Genomic DNA, 13,761 nt, shown 5'->3' with positions numbered 1-13,761 from the left:
CTCTACTTCCTTAATGTTTCTGCCTGCAGCTGTGTGATGCTGAGACTTAACAGTTGCTTGCTCGTGTCTCCATTTTCAGCCGAATCAAAAGACAGTGATTTGTAGCAACAAAAAAAAGGATGTTTTACATATGTGTTTTCTCCGCACATGGAAGGAAATCATAGAAAGTGACCAAAAACTTGCACAAAGTGATACATTTCAAGGATCAGCTTAAAGTAGGAGGCAGAGAAAGACAGAACGTCAGAGCTTCAGCCGAGACAGCTGAAGGCAGGACCACCTATGGTTAGGGGGGACAAAAACACACAAGGCCAGAATTAAATTCTCAAACATTTACAACACAGAAAGAGGCCATTCAGCCCATCATGTCGGCACAGATCTGACAATATCAATGCCATTTTCCAGCTTTTTTTCCTATAGTCCTGAAAGGTATGGCAATGCAAGTGATAATCTAAATACTGTTTAAACGGTTACACAAATTTGTGACTAACTATTCTTTCAGACAGTGCGTTCCAAAACCCAATAGCTCCACCACTCTTGATAATAAATCTATTCTCAACTCTCCCCTCGGCCTTCTACCTCTTATTTTAAATCTATGCTCTAATTGATCCCACTACTAATGGAAAAAGTACCCTCCTATCCACTTTATCTATGGCCTTCAAATCTGTGCACCTCAACCTTCACTGGTACATGGAAAACAGCTCCAGCATATCCAAACATTCCTCATGTTGCAGATCTTCCAGCTCAGGCAGCATCCTGGTAAACCTCCTCTCCAGTATAATCACATCCTTTCTACAGTATGGTGCCCAGAACTGCATGTAGTACGCCAGTCAGGGTTCAACCAGTTCCAGAATAACTGCCTTGTTCTGGTATTTTGTGTCTCAGCAATAAAGGTAATTAAATAAAGAATTAGAGAAGAGTGTAGGGTTGCAAGAGATAGGGACCTTCTACATAAAATCAAGAAATCTTCCCAAAAGAACCTAAAACCAAACAAACAACCAAAACAATGCTTGGTTGCACAAGTTATTTTGCACAATGTACAACACTGACATAATTTACATTAAAATTAAGTGAACACCTGACAGCATCTTCAAGCAAACGAACAATAAGCCCGTTTCCCCGGTTACCTTTTCATACAGGTAAACGCCGGGGCTGTATAAGCACCTGACTCCGTGCTAAGGACAACGGGTTTTGGTTTTGTTCGAGTACAAACAAAATATCAGCGAAGTCTATCTCACAAATCTGCAACGCCGCTTTAATGTCACTTGCTTTAGGAAAGGCAACATGTTTTAGACCGTATTCTTTCCCTGGGGTTTGCTGAAATCGCATCGAATGGCAAATGAGTTCCCCTGCAAGGTACAACAGTGGGAGGTTCTCCCGGGCCGCGCTGCCAATCTCAGACAGGGACTGGATAACGGATTAGGTAATGCAGGAAATACCAGTTCAGAATCACCGCCTACTGTATAGATCATCTCCTGTGCTTTTCTCTCCTCCGAGCAGGGGGGAGAAAAATAAACTCCAAGACCATCAATTGCACAGAATAAAGACTTCTTTTTGCATTAGACAATTCAGCTTGTTGGTTAAATTCTGCAATGTAATTTCCTCCTCAAACGGCTGCAGCGCGGTGAAATCTAACCTGCTACCTCAATAAATACTTCCCAGGCAATGCATAAAGTATTCCAGGGTTGCTAACTTTCACCATTTAATGAAGGAATGGGGGAAGATCAAATATTAATTTTCTGTTCTGCATTTGGTTCGAAAGAAAATTCTCGCAGTTAAAAGCAAATCTGGCTTTGAAAAGTTTAGCCTGTGCGTTTGGTAGTTTGAAAACAACAATCCAATAAAGTACAAATCGCACCAACTAGAAATTTGGAGTCTGTAGAGAGCCCTGGGTGATGGAAACTGCAACTTGGATGATATTGGGCGCTAAGATTTACAAAGATTCCTAAACGCAAAACAAATTCAACCCTAATCTACCATCAAGAGCTGAAACAACGCATTAAACATGACCCATAGTCACCGTAATGTGAATTTAAAATAGCATTCCCGTCTCCGAAGCAAATCACTGTAAACCACTGCAATTATTTTTATTATTGGAACAAAAGGACGCAGCAACCATACGATTCCCACCCAAAGCAATAAATTGATAAACAGACACTCACAATGCCTCGCTCCAAGTCATCTCAGAGGTCCACTTCTTCCGATGCATCCTTTGCAGATACAGTGCATGGCTGTGTTGCAATTTATATATACACACACATATATATGTACAAAAGCAACATGCAAAGAGAGATGGTTGCGAATAATAGCAATTGCCTCTACGAACCAGCTCCTATCTCCCTTTCCAACGTAAATGGCCATAAAATAGAAAGGACGAAGAGGTGGCTTGCAGCTGTTGATAAGTCCTCTGCTGCTCTGCGAATGCTTTCCACTTCACGGTGCTGGGGTAAAAGTCGTCCATGAAATAGAGGTTGCTTTGCTTCTAGCTGCTGCTGCTCCTCCATCACTATTCCATGTGCTCGCACGCTTTCGCGACGTCAATGGAACGTTGCCCGGCGCCACCAGCGACTGACGTCACGGGACCCGGCGGGGAAACACCCACCCGCACGCCGGAATCCCGCCCGAGGACCTGGAAGATTGCGTCCTGTCCACAACACTTACTCTCTTATTACAAGATGTGCATGGGTGGTCAAGGGGTATGAAGTGAAGGCGGGGGTGTGCAGATTCTCTTACCTCTCTCCATGTAGTGCATAATGCATTTTCGGTCCCCCTCTACTCTTAGAAATATTCATACAATTTTCCCCAGAGCATGAAGCTAGATTTCACTAGAGTAATTTTTAATATTTGTCCAACCCACAGCGGCCAAGAATTTGCACTCGTTCATGCATTTCTCGCTCCCGTCCTCTCCAGTATTAAATACCTGCAACCATTCAACATTTATGCGTATTTTATGCTTCTTCAAAATTCGTTCATGGGATGTCAGCATTGCTGTCTCAGCAGTATTTATTGCCCATTCCTGATTGCCCTTGAGGTGGCAGTGAAGACAAGTTTGTGTCTAATAGCTATGTATTCAATCTTAGTCACCTTCTGCAGAGTATCTGCCAACATATTCCAAATGAATGCAACTATGTTGAAATGGGAATAACCACACTGCTAAAACACCTTCAGATTTTGCACATATGTGGAGCGTGTATGAAACGTTTAAGAAGTGAATAGCACTAAGGAGCTTGAGAATTTTTGATGGGAACGTTACTTGTTTATTACTGATGAACCAATACAAATAACTAAAGCTGGAATATCAGCACATTCATTATGATTATTTCATTATTGTACAAGTTTTAATTATTACCTATTCAATTGCTGTATATCAGTCAGAAATTCATTGTGTGACTTAAATGTAGATGTCATGCCTGTCTCCAATGTTTTACACATATGAGTGGATATATAATAGATCAGAGAAATTAAATGACATTATTTTACTGGCAGAGAACTGAGATGATTTAAATGTGCTATTTATAACAATCATTAGTGTTCAGGCTCCACTGAGGCAAGTACTGCCAATTATGAGGATGCATATATGTGGTCATACCCAATGATTTCCATAGCCCTAGAATGGATAACTATCTACACAATGGATTTGTTTTCTTTGAAAGTGATGTTAAATGTTCAGAATTGTATGGGACTATCTGGCAAAAGTGCAAGATTATCAATGAAATCATCTTGAACACTCCATTCTATTGGCTAGCTGAGATTTCTGGTGAAACTTTGACTGTTAGCTTTCGAGCTGACAAGACCAACTAATTTCCTTCCACTCAATTCTCAGAATCCATCAACCACACCCAACCTCGTTTCCCTTTCTGTAAGCTTTGTGTAGATCAGCACTTCATTGGTTCAAAGAATGAAGTTAAATTTCATAAAGTGGGAGAACCTAACTAAAGAAAGTAATAGTACTTGCTTAATTAATTGGCACATTTCCTACATTGGTATAACTGAAGAGTAAATTATATCAATTAATCATTTTTCCTGAACTAAATGGTGGTTGAGATCAAATATATACTTTCCATTATAGAACTTACATCACTCCCTCTTTCCTGCCCAACTATTTCTTGGTGCAAATAACATTGGCCTGCCAACTCTCCCCTTCAACTCATACACTTACATGAAGTGAAAAGACATTGTGACACATCAATTGCAGTATGTTGAACAAAAGTGATGCAGTAAAAGAAATTACAGCCAAGGATTAAATGAAATTTTTTATGGCACGATTCACATGCTGAGAAACTTTGCAACAAAATTTCAGGTCATCACAAAACTGCTTAGCAAGTGATTTTACATAAACTGCTAATTTTTCTACAAGAATTTTAATAACTATACAAATCTTTACAAAATGGTAATTAAAACAAAAAAGTGTAGACTTAAACTGTCAATAAGATTTTCTTTTTTTTAAGAAAAATAAATGCATTAAATACAAATATATCTGTAAATTAAAACTTGGCGAGACTAATACATGGTAAATCCACCCCGCCAGAAAAAATGTGGTAAAGAGTCTTAACATATAATGAGGCAGTATCACATATTTCTGGCCAAAATCAAAGTGTCACCACAAAGAATAGCCTGGCCATGGTTGTGTAGTTTCAGTCTATGATGCATTAGCATGCAGGAAGAAAGTTCAGCAAAGTTGCATGTCTATGTCCTGGAATTTTCTTGTAAAGAATTAGAAAGCAGAAATGCCTTCAGGCAGTTCAGAAAAACAAGAAAAATGCCAATGATTAATATTTCTGTCTGCTAGAGTTCCTCAGCTGCTCAAGCCTGTGTTTCAGTTGTTCTCGCTTCCTCCTCAACTGTTCTTTCTCCAATATCAGTCTCTGTTCATTTGACTGGATTGACAATATGTGTTCTGTTGCCTTTTTGAGGATGACCACTTTGGCCGCTTTGTCATTCATTGCCACCTCCGGGATTTGATCCCTTAAAGCAAAAAAGCTCAATTTCAGCTCGTTCCTCCGTTGGCGCTCCAGGACGTTGTGCGTCCTCCTCTTGTCGTTCTCTTCAGAGTCTGACGTCCTCGGGCTTGGGCACTTCCCCTTGCTGTTGGTGCTGATCTGCTTGAGCACTCGACTGCTCTCCACCTTGAGGCGCTTGGTGGGAGGCTGGGGGGAGGGAGCGGCGTAATTGTGCTGATGAGTGGAGACGTGGCACCGCTTGAGAACCAGAGGGCTGTGCTGAGGTCGGGAGACCCTAACTGGGTTTGTGTTTAACTCGGCTTTCCTGTTAGAGGGCTGCCTCTTCTCCACAGTGACCACATCAATTTCTTCTTCATCCTCCTCTTCCTCCTCATAATCATCCTCGTCCTCATCATCCTCCTGCTCTTCTTCTGGAAAAGCAGCAATGGAAAAGGGAAGAGAAATTAGATACAAGTCAACAGTGAGCTCATGACACAAGCTTAACAGCAGCCTGAACCAAGCATTCTTTTTGCAATGGGGCCCCAGTCAGCTGATATTTGCATTACTAAATTCAACCTAAGCCTCTTCAGTGAAGGATATTGCGTAAGGAGGTCTTATATATCCGCATCCAGTTCTCTTCTCTAGCTCTTTCCTCCCCCTGCCAAGACAGCCTCTTGCTGGAGTGCCTCAGGGAGTTGATTAAATCCCGCCCTGCTTGGTTGGAGGGGGTGGTGAAAAGACTCTTTCATAAAGGCTGACGCCCTCTCTTCAAACTCGTCGGCCTGGAATGCCCAACCCCCTAATTACACTTTCACCCAGTTTGTCCCGGAATGACCGATCGACAGAGTGAGGGAGGAAAAAAATCTGCGCAAAATCCCTTCTGTCTGCCTGTGCATTGTAGCATGTAACCGACGCAACCTCTTAAAAAAAACGTTAAATTCAACACACTTTTTAAAAAGCCCCCACAACCTTTAAAAGACACCGCACTTACAAAAAAAAGTTGCAAAAAAAATTTTTTAAAAGAGACGAAATCTTTGCATTAATAAGATTGAGGAATGCAAGTCGAAGTGTTAAAATTCATAAAATTAAATTAGTGGGTTTTGCAATGCACCCCAATTTCAACCCACACCCCCAAAAAAAGGTTCTAAGCATTTACCACATACAGCGCCCCTGTAGATACACTAAGAGGTCACTTTCCTTACCGGAGTCACTCGGCGTGTCTGTGGCAGGGGGGCTGCCGGCTCCGGGAGGGAGGGGCAGCGATACTTTATGCTCGGCGAACGGATAAGGGAACACCACCGAGGGGTCGATGCAATCGGTAGCCGAAGTGTTGAGGTCGTGCAGGTAGGTGCTGGAAGCGGCGCCCAGCCCCATGCCTAGGTGGCCGGGGGTTGCTGCAGCAGCAGAGACAGCGGAGGAGCTGGGGGCAGCGGGAGGGGTTAAGACGGCACCCCCGGCCGAAGCGGGAGTATTGCAAGATGGGGTCCGCAGGGGAGGTGGGGAAGAAGAGGAGGAAGGGGTGGAGGAGGTGCAGGGGGCTCCCGGCTCCTTCCTGGCCGCTTGCAACGAAGCCAGCCGCTCGCTCACCACCTTCTCCAGCTTCGCTGCCGCCGAGAAGCCGCTCCACATACAGTCCTGGATGATGATGGACTTGAGCACCGACTCGCTGTCCGCGTCGCAGATGAAGCTCTGGTTGACCAGGTCGTCGCCCAGGAACTCGGTGACCATCTCCAACTGGTCGGCGTTGGAAGGAAAGAGGCTGAAACTGGGTCTGCGGCTTGGCGACAGCGGCGGGGTGGGCAGCAGCTCGAATTTCTTCCAGATGTCCTCGCTCGGAGCCGGCAGCTGCTGCTGGTAGAAATTCTCCTCTTCATCGTAGAAAACCGGCTGGAAGGAGTCGTAGTCGTAATCATAGTTGTAGCTCTTGCCCAAAAAAGTGGCAGAAGCCGTCAGGGGCATCTTCAAATCGGGGGTGAGAGGTCTGGATAAGAAACGGAAAAACTGTCACTTTTTCCCCCCTCAAAATTAAAAAGACACAGCCCTTAGAACAAATGCAACAAATGAAAAATTGTGCATTGGGTTTTAATTCTCTGACACACATACAAGCCCCTTTATAATTGCCAGCTCAAACGCTGGGCTTTAAATATCTAGCGTTGACGCAGCTCTGTAAAAAAAAACCCATATACATCGCTCACTGCAAAGTCTGAATAACTTCTAATAAACCGGAGGGAAAACACCCCTACTGGTTCTGTGTGGTAAAAGTACACATTTCGTGTTTTAAAACAGAGCACGCTGTTACAACAGCCTTTTTGTTTGCGTTATTTAAAATAGCTTTCTGGAATTATATAAGTTAAAATTGCAACACTGGTTACAGAAAGCAGCAACGCCGGCCGGTCTCCGACAGCTGAAATGCTGGGTTTCTTAGGGCTGGGCGCTTTGTTCAGTCTTTTTTTCCCTTATATATTTATTTATCGGGACAAGCGAGAACAGCAACACTTACCGGAGTAATGTAGCAGCGTCTGGGACACGGACTCCAGGAACTGGCAGAGCCCCCTCCCCTCTCCACTCCTCTCCGACACCAACTCAAAACACCCGCAAGCAGCAACGGAGTAAAATCCCCTTCCCCCTTCAAAAAAAACCACCCAACGCAGCAGTCTTCTTCTTCTAGTGAGGCTCCTAGTGTTGTAATCTGTAGGAGACAAGACACAATGATGGCCTTAAGTGAGTTTGCTGGCTTCTGTCTATACTAGTCGTCTTTCTCTGCCTCCTCTGTATTGTCAGATCCTCACTACCCTGGTTACACTAAAGTGCTTTAACCTATCTAGAGTGCGTGTAACCGGTTTAATGCTTTGATAAAGTCCCGCCCCCTTACCCCACCCCCACAGCGCCATACACCTACTTTTGGCGCCAAAAAATTACGCATCCCTTGTAACAATTTCTTCTCTAACATACATTTCACAACATGTAGCAAAACAGCAACTCCCTCTCTTTCCCCTCTACCCGACCACCAGCCCTCCACATCACACACACCCCTCCCCAACCACACCACCTCTTTATTCAGGAGATGGGAGGAGAACAGTGCAGGATTTTTTGTCTGGATAGAAATACACTGTAGAGAACATTGACCACTTTCTCTGTGGGATTTTAGTCTATTAAGTAAGAAATAGGGAGGGCGCTGCTGTAGTCAAGTTAACTTATTCGTTGCCAAGCTGACAATTAATTCGATCGATATTGAACGTTCCTTTTATTATTTCACGTTCCAATTTTCCTGTTCTGTTGACTTTTTTCCTACTAATCGCATTTTTTCTTTGAATTGCTTAAGGTAAGATAATTATTTAAAGGACTGGACTAAAGTAATCACTCAAGGAATCACATTAGGAGTTCATCGATGTCTTTACTATCCATTGTCCGTTGTCTTTTCCTTTGTTTTTTTAAGTCTCAACTCTTTTTTTGAAGGAGGTTGTCCAAACATCCTCGACAGTGTTTATCCTAACCCATGCGGTTGTTATTATTGCTGTTGTATCAGAACACGGATGACCCATTCCTAATCCAGTGCACGGTGATACATTTATTAAATATGATGTAACTGTTAAGGAATGTAATAAATACAAATTATTTTTTAAAAAAACCGAAAAGATGACAATCCTCACAGATGCTTTTTTGGGGGGGTTAATTATAAAATGGAAGTAAAATACTGCGGACGCTGAAAATCTGAAACAAATTCAGAAAGTGCTGGAAGAAACTCACCAGGTCTGGCAGCGTCTGTGAAGGGAGACACAGTTAACGTTTCGAAGTGCAGGAAACTTTGGTTCTACTCGGTAATTGTTTTGTTAGATAACTGCAAAGAACTGTTATGTAGTAATACAAGTAAGAGCCACGTCAGTGACACAAATGTGTGGAAATCTGACAGTATGAAGAACAAAAAAAACCCCTGTGTTTTCAAAAACAAAACCTGAGGTAAAGGTATCAGTTGAATTTCCCGCGATTTTGCCTACTCAACGAACTCAAATAAACGAATATTTGAACCAAGTACAAACCCATTTATTTCTGCCATTAAGCGGGTGATAGACACAACAAAAACCTATGGATTTATTTATCGTATGTAGTCAATTATAATTATGAAACTAAACCTTTTCAAAGTGCAAATATGTGTTTGGTAAATTGTCTACACTTATTTAAATTTCTGATTTTTTTGAACGAACTATGTCACGACATGATTTTTTTTCTGCTCATGATCGATAATTTAACCATTTTCTATGTAGACTTTATTGTTTCATTTCTTAATTATCTTATTCTTTCTTAATTAGTGTTGAATTGCCTTTTCTCCAAAAAACATGGAATATTTCCTTGTTCTTTAAATAACCTTTTTGTGCACATATTCCTGACAATGTCAGCATTATCAGGTCTCAGTGAAACATGTTCAAATATGGTGCAACGCATGAAACAAAATTGAAGGGGGAAAGTCCCAATAATTGTATGGATTGTAAAACTAACTTTCGTCGTATAATTGATTGAATTGGATGAGCTGCTGGATTGCCCATGTGGAACCTGTGTAATGAATACCGTGTTTTTACTCCGACTTTCCGCAGTTGATGGACTTCAAGAAACAAATGGATATTGTTGAATGTGAATCCCATCAGCAACAACTGGTCAATAGATTTTTTAAAAATCTGCTCGACTAAAATGGTTTAAACGCGCCCTCTGCTGCTGAAACCTGACTTTAACTTACAATGGGGCTATTCATTGCCTTGTTTGCAATAAGTACCATAAAGGTTGAATTGTGGGAGCAGTGCCCAGTTACCTATCAATTCATCTCTTGGATCCTGACGACTGCCCGCTTTTTGATTTGCAGTATCAGGCAAATGCCATTCGCTAATCTCTTCATATAATGTAGGTGTGCTGTAACTTTACAAAATTCTTTCTGCTGTCCTTTACCAAACATTGACACAGCCAAAATCATAACTGCATGACTAAACCTTCAACAAATGTTTATAAGATGACTTTTACTGCCGATATTATGTCTGATCCCGCATTTTTTTCATCCAGCTAAGCGTTTACATTCTGACTAAATGATGCTGGGTACAACTTTTGACTTTAAAATTTTAGGTTTAGAGGGCATTTATACTTTTTAAACATCTGTTTTGGAGATATGGGGTGTCACTGTCTAAGCCATAAATTGTTGCCTGCCCCTAATTGCCCCTTCAACTGCATTGTTTTGTTGGGCCATTTCAGAGGGACACTTAGGAGTCAAGGACATTGCTGTGAGATTGGAGTTATGTATAAATGAGTCTAAGTAAGATTACCTTTCCTAAAGGACATTAGGCAACCAGATGTTTTTCTTTGATAACCAACAGCTTTTAATTCTGGATTTTTATGGAATTCAAATTTCACTGTCTGGCATGGTGAGATTCAAACTCATGTTCCTCAGAGCAGTAGCGTGGGTCTATGGCTTCCTAGCCCTGTGATATTGCCAATACACCACTGCATCCCACATTCTTGTATATTAATTTTATGACCAAAATGACAGTTACAGTCACCCCTCTGACCTCCCCTCCCTCCTTCCTATCCAATCCACTTTGGAATGACTTTCATACATTTGCAACGAGATGAAGTAAAATTCTATCATATCTCATGAAAATTATTAGCGTAGGAAGCATAACTCTCAACTGATAATTGGGTACAAAACATTGCAGCTGGTGGAAATCTGAAGTACCTAGGGACAGGAAAGCAAACTAACGTAACCCTGGAATTGGTCCTGTGCACCCAAAGACTGAAAACCAAGCCTGAATCAGCCAATTATTTGTTGGAGAAGCCCACTACAAATTGATTTTTATTTTCAAAATCATCAGGCTTCCATTTGTTGCACAATTTATTAGCAGGAACTAGGCCAATCAACCCCTCAAACCTGTCTGTGTGATGGATTTTGAGCCCTAAAGAGCAACCAGTTTTAAGGAATATTCCTGGTCTCTAAATGAATTCAGGAAACAGTGCTTTTTAGAATGCTGTCTCTCAACACTGCACAGTAGAAAATTATTAAAACGCTCTAAACCTGAAAACTAAAGTCAAAAGTTGCACCCAGCATCATTTTGTCAGAACGTAATAGAAACAGCTTACAACCACTGTGCAAGTGATAGATGCACCTAAAAAATTTACCTGTGTTTTATTTTTCATTCTGTGGTGCATTTCCACCATTGTCTTATACGATCAAGAAAGTGGGGAAAACGGGGATTTATACATATGCTGCTAAGAAGCACAATATATTATTGAAATATCACAGAAGACGTAAAATATGGAACTTTCATATTCATATTTGTGTGAAATAAGGAAACAATCAGTTGCCAAAAAAAGACAAAATTCTACTGTTTCTGGAGATAGGTCATAGTATGTCTTCTAGCAGAATCTGAAATGAAATTAAATTTCCTCTTAGCTTTTTTCTCCTTTTATTCCTCTTCATTCTTATCATTGCTGGAATTTTTCTTGCTCAGGTAAAAATTGAAAATCCTGAAAATAAAGCCATCAGAAATTGTGAAGGGAAATTACCTGTTAATGTTTGTGTGCTGTTGTAAAGATAGGTCTAAACCGAAAACATTACCATCTACAGGTGCTGACAGGCTCTACTGTATCCAATTTCAGAACGTTTCATTTTGACTTAGCTGCCCTGTTACCCATTCCCAATTGCCCTGGAGAAGGTGATGGTGAGCCACTTCCTTAAACTGCTGCAGTCCTTAAGGTACATTGCTGTTTGTAAGGCTGTTCCAGTGCTTTGACACAGCAACAGTGAAGGGATGGAGATATTTTTCCAAATCAGGATGGCATGTGATTTAGAGGGGAATTTGCAGGTGGTGGTGTTCCCTTGCGTCTGCTGTCATTGTTCTTCCATGTGGTAGAAGTCATGGGTTTGGAAGTTGCTGTCTATGGAATCTCAGTGAGTTGCAGCAAGGCATCTTGGAGTTGGTTCACACTGCTGCTGCTATGCAGCACTGATGGATGGGGTAACAATCAGGCAGGCTGCTTTTCCCAAGATGGTATTGTAAAGTTTAGTGCAATATCGCATTGTGCTTCACAGCCGCATTATAAAACAAAATATGACTCTGAGCTACGTATGGTGATATTAGTTCAAAGAGCTAGGTTTTAAGGATTGTCTTTTGTAGATAGAGTCACCGTGAATATTTCAATTATGCTTATTTTTTCTGTTAGATTTGGAAGAAGTTGGAGATTTCAAAGTTTTTAGACACGTGCAGGTCCTGCGAGGCAAAGTTTAGTAGATAGCTGATAAAACTCTAGAAGAGAATTTCTTTTCTTTAATCCTTCTCTATAATGTGAATCAAATGCAGTCACTGGAATCAAAATCTTCCATTGTCCTGATGTTGTTTGTAAATAATAATCTTGTCTTAAATATGGAACAAACTTTAAAGTTTAGACATGTTTTCCAAAAATGTTGTATTCCCAAGTTGATTGTTTAATGGGCTTCTGTGGATATTTGGAATGTGGTAGTAGAGGCCAAAACAGGTCAATTTATAACTTTAACAAACTAGGGGTCTGGTGGAGAGTTAAAATGACAGGGAACCAGAACCATGCACGCGGACTTAGTGGAAGTGTTCCAAAAAGCCAGTCTCCATTTCATGTCCTCCTTGTGGAGGAGGTCATGTTGTGAGCATAGTTTGAACAGTTCCATTGGCATCTGTTGCCCTCAGATGACCGATGCCAGTGACAATTAGTGCATGGGCTAAGATTGATAAGTTCCTGGACAGTAAAAGTGATATATGGATAGCATGAGAAAGTGGATTTTACGTAGAATATTAACAATGATCAGATTAAATGGTAGAGCTGGTAGTAATCCTGGCAGTATGCTGAATCGCAGTAATCCTTTTCCTATTTCTTAAGTTCTTAACACAACCTGGTCCAGTTTATTTCACTTTCTACATCTTGAACGCAGTGTCTCAACAGGGGAAACAAAATGGTGATAGGGATTGGGAAACCCAGCTGATACTTTCTACTCCCCAACCCATGGGCACAGTAGACTACTGTTGATACCAACTCTTATCAGTGCACATTGGGGAAAGTACCTGATATGTCAGCACTCACACCTACACACTGTTCCCTGAGAAATGTGGTAGACTGTGCAGTCATCCTTTAATTCATTCTACAATTGTGAAACAAACACTCTAATTTGGTCTGAAAATGGAAAGAATTAAGTACCAGTTTTATTAGAACAATGATCTTTCAGATGAGTAATTACCCTGTTGTCTAGTTCATCAACAACAACATTTTGTCATGATAAGAACTTTAACAGGATAAAACACCCTAATATGCTTCTCAGGAGCAGAACTCAACACCAAACTGTTTGAGGAGAAATTAGGGCAGGTACAAAATACCACTAACTAATAGCACAATGATGTTTTTCTTTTCATATTCCATATAATATAATGAACCTTGCATGTTTCCTTCATGAAATGATGAGTCTTGTGATGAAGTCACTGAAGTCATAGAGTCAAGGAGAGTCATAGACATGTACAACATGGAAATAGACTCTTCGGTCCAATTTGTCCATGCCAACCAGATATTTTACATCAATCTAGTCTTATTTGTCAGCATTTGGCCCATATCTCCCAAACCCTTCCTGTTCATATAAGTTGAAATGTTAACTCTGCTTTCTTCTCAGCATCTGCAGTTCTTTCTTCATTTCCTTATTTTCTTCTTTCTTTAAATTACAATACAGTTTAATCACAAAGCAGCCTAAACAAACATATTTTTAAAGTTTATGTAACTCCTCAAACTAACATGTTTCGGTAGCTAAGGAATATTTGGATTTCTCCCAAAACCA

The 13,761-nt window shown here is 41.0% G+C and overlaps 1 protein-coding gene across 2 annotated transcripts; it reads right to left on the bottom strand.

Moving 5' to 3' along the window:
- Nucleotides 1-4,237: 4,237 nt before the first annotated feature.
- Nucleotides 4,238-7,773, bottom strand: LOC109916636 (myc proto-oncogene protein-like). Of its 2 annotated transcripts, XM_020516372.2 has the most exons (3): nucleotides 7,438-7,773; nucleotides 6,140-6,918; nucleotides 4,238-5,368 (listed from the first exon to the last, which is right to left on the bottom strand). In XM_020516372.2, the coding sequence occupies exons 2-3, from the start codon at nucleotides 6,894-6,896 to the stop codon at nucleotides 4,767-4,769; spliced, it is 1,359 nt and encodes a 452-aa protein (XP_020371961.1). In that variant the 5' UTR covers nucleotides 6,897-6,918; nucleotides 7,438-7,773; the 3' UTR covers nucleotides 4,238-4,766. The 2 variants fall into 2 exon arrangements, with proteins under 2 accessions (XP_020371961.1, XP_048451905.1); XM_048595948.1 differs by lacking the exon at nucleotides 7,438-7,773 and having other exon boundaries at nucleotides 6,140-7,330.
- Between the last annotated feature and the right edge of the window lie 5,988 nt (nucleotides 7,774-13,761).

The sequence above is a fragment of the Rhincodon typus genome, chromosome 4 (assembly GCF_021869965.1).
Source record: "Rhincodon typus isolate 14 chromosome 4, sRhiTyp1.1, whole genome shotgun sequence".
In the NCBI taxonomy this organism is placed as follows: domain Eukaryota; kingdom Metazoa; phylum Chordata; class Chondrichthyes; order Orectolobiformes; family Rhincodontidae; genus Rhincodon; species Rhincodon typus.
This window is presented reverse-complemented; position numbering and strand designations above follow the sequence as displayed.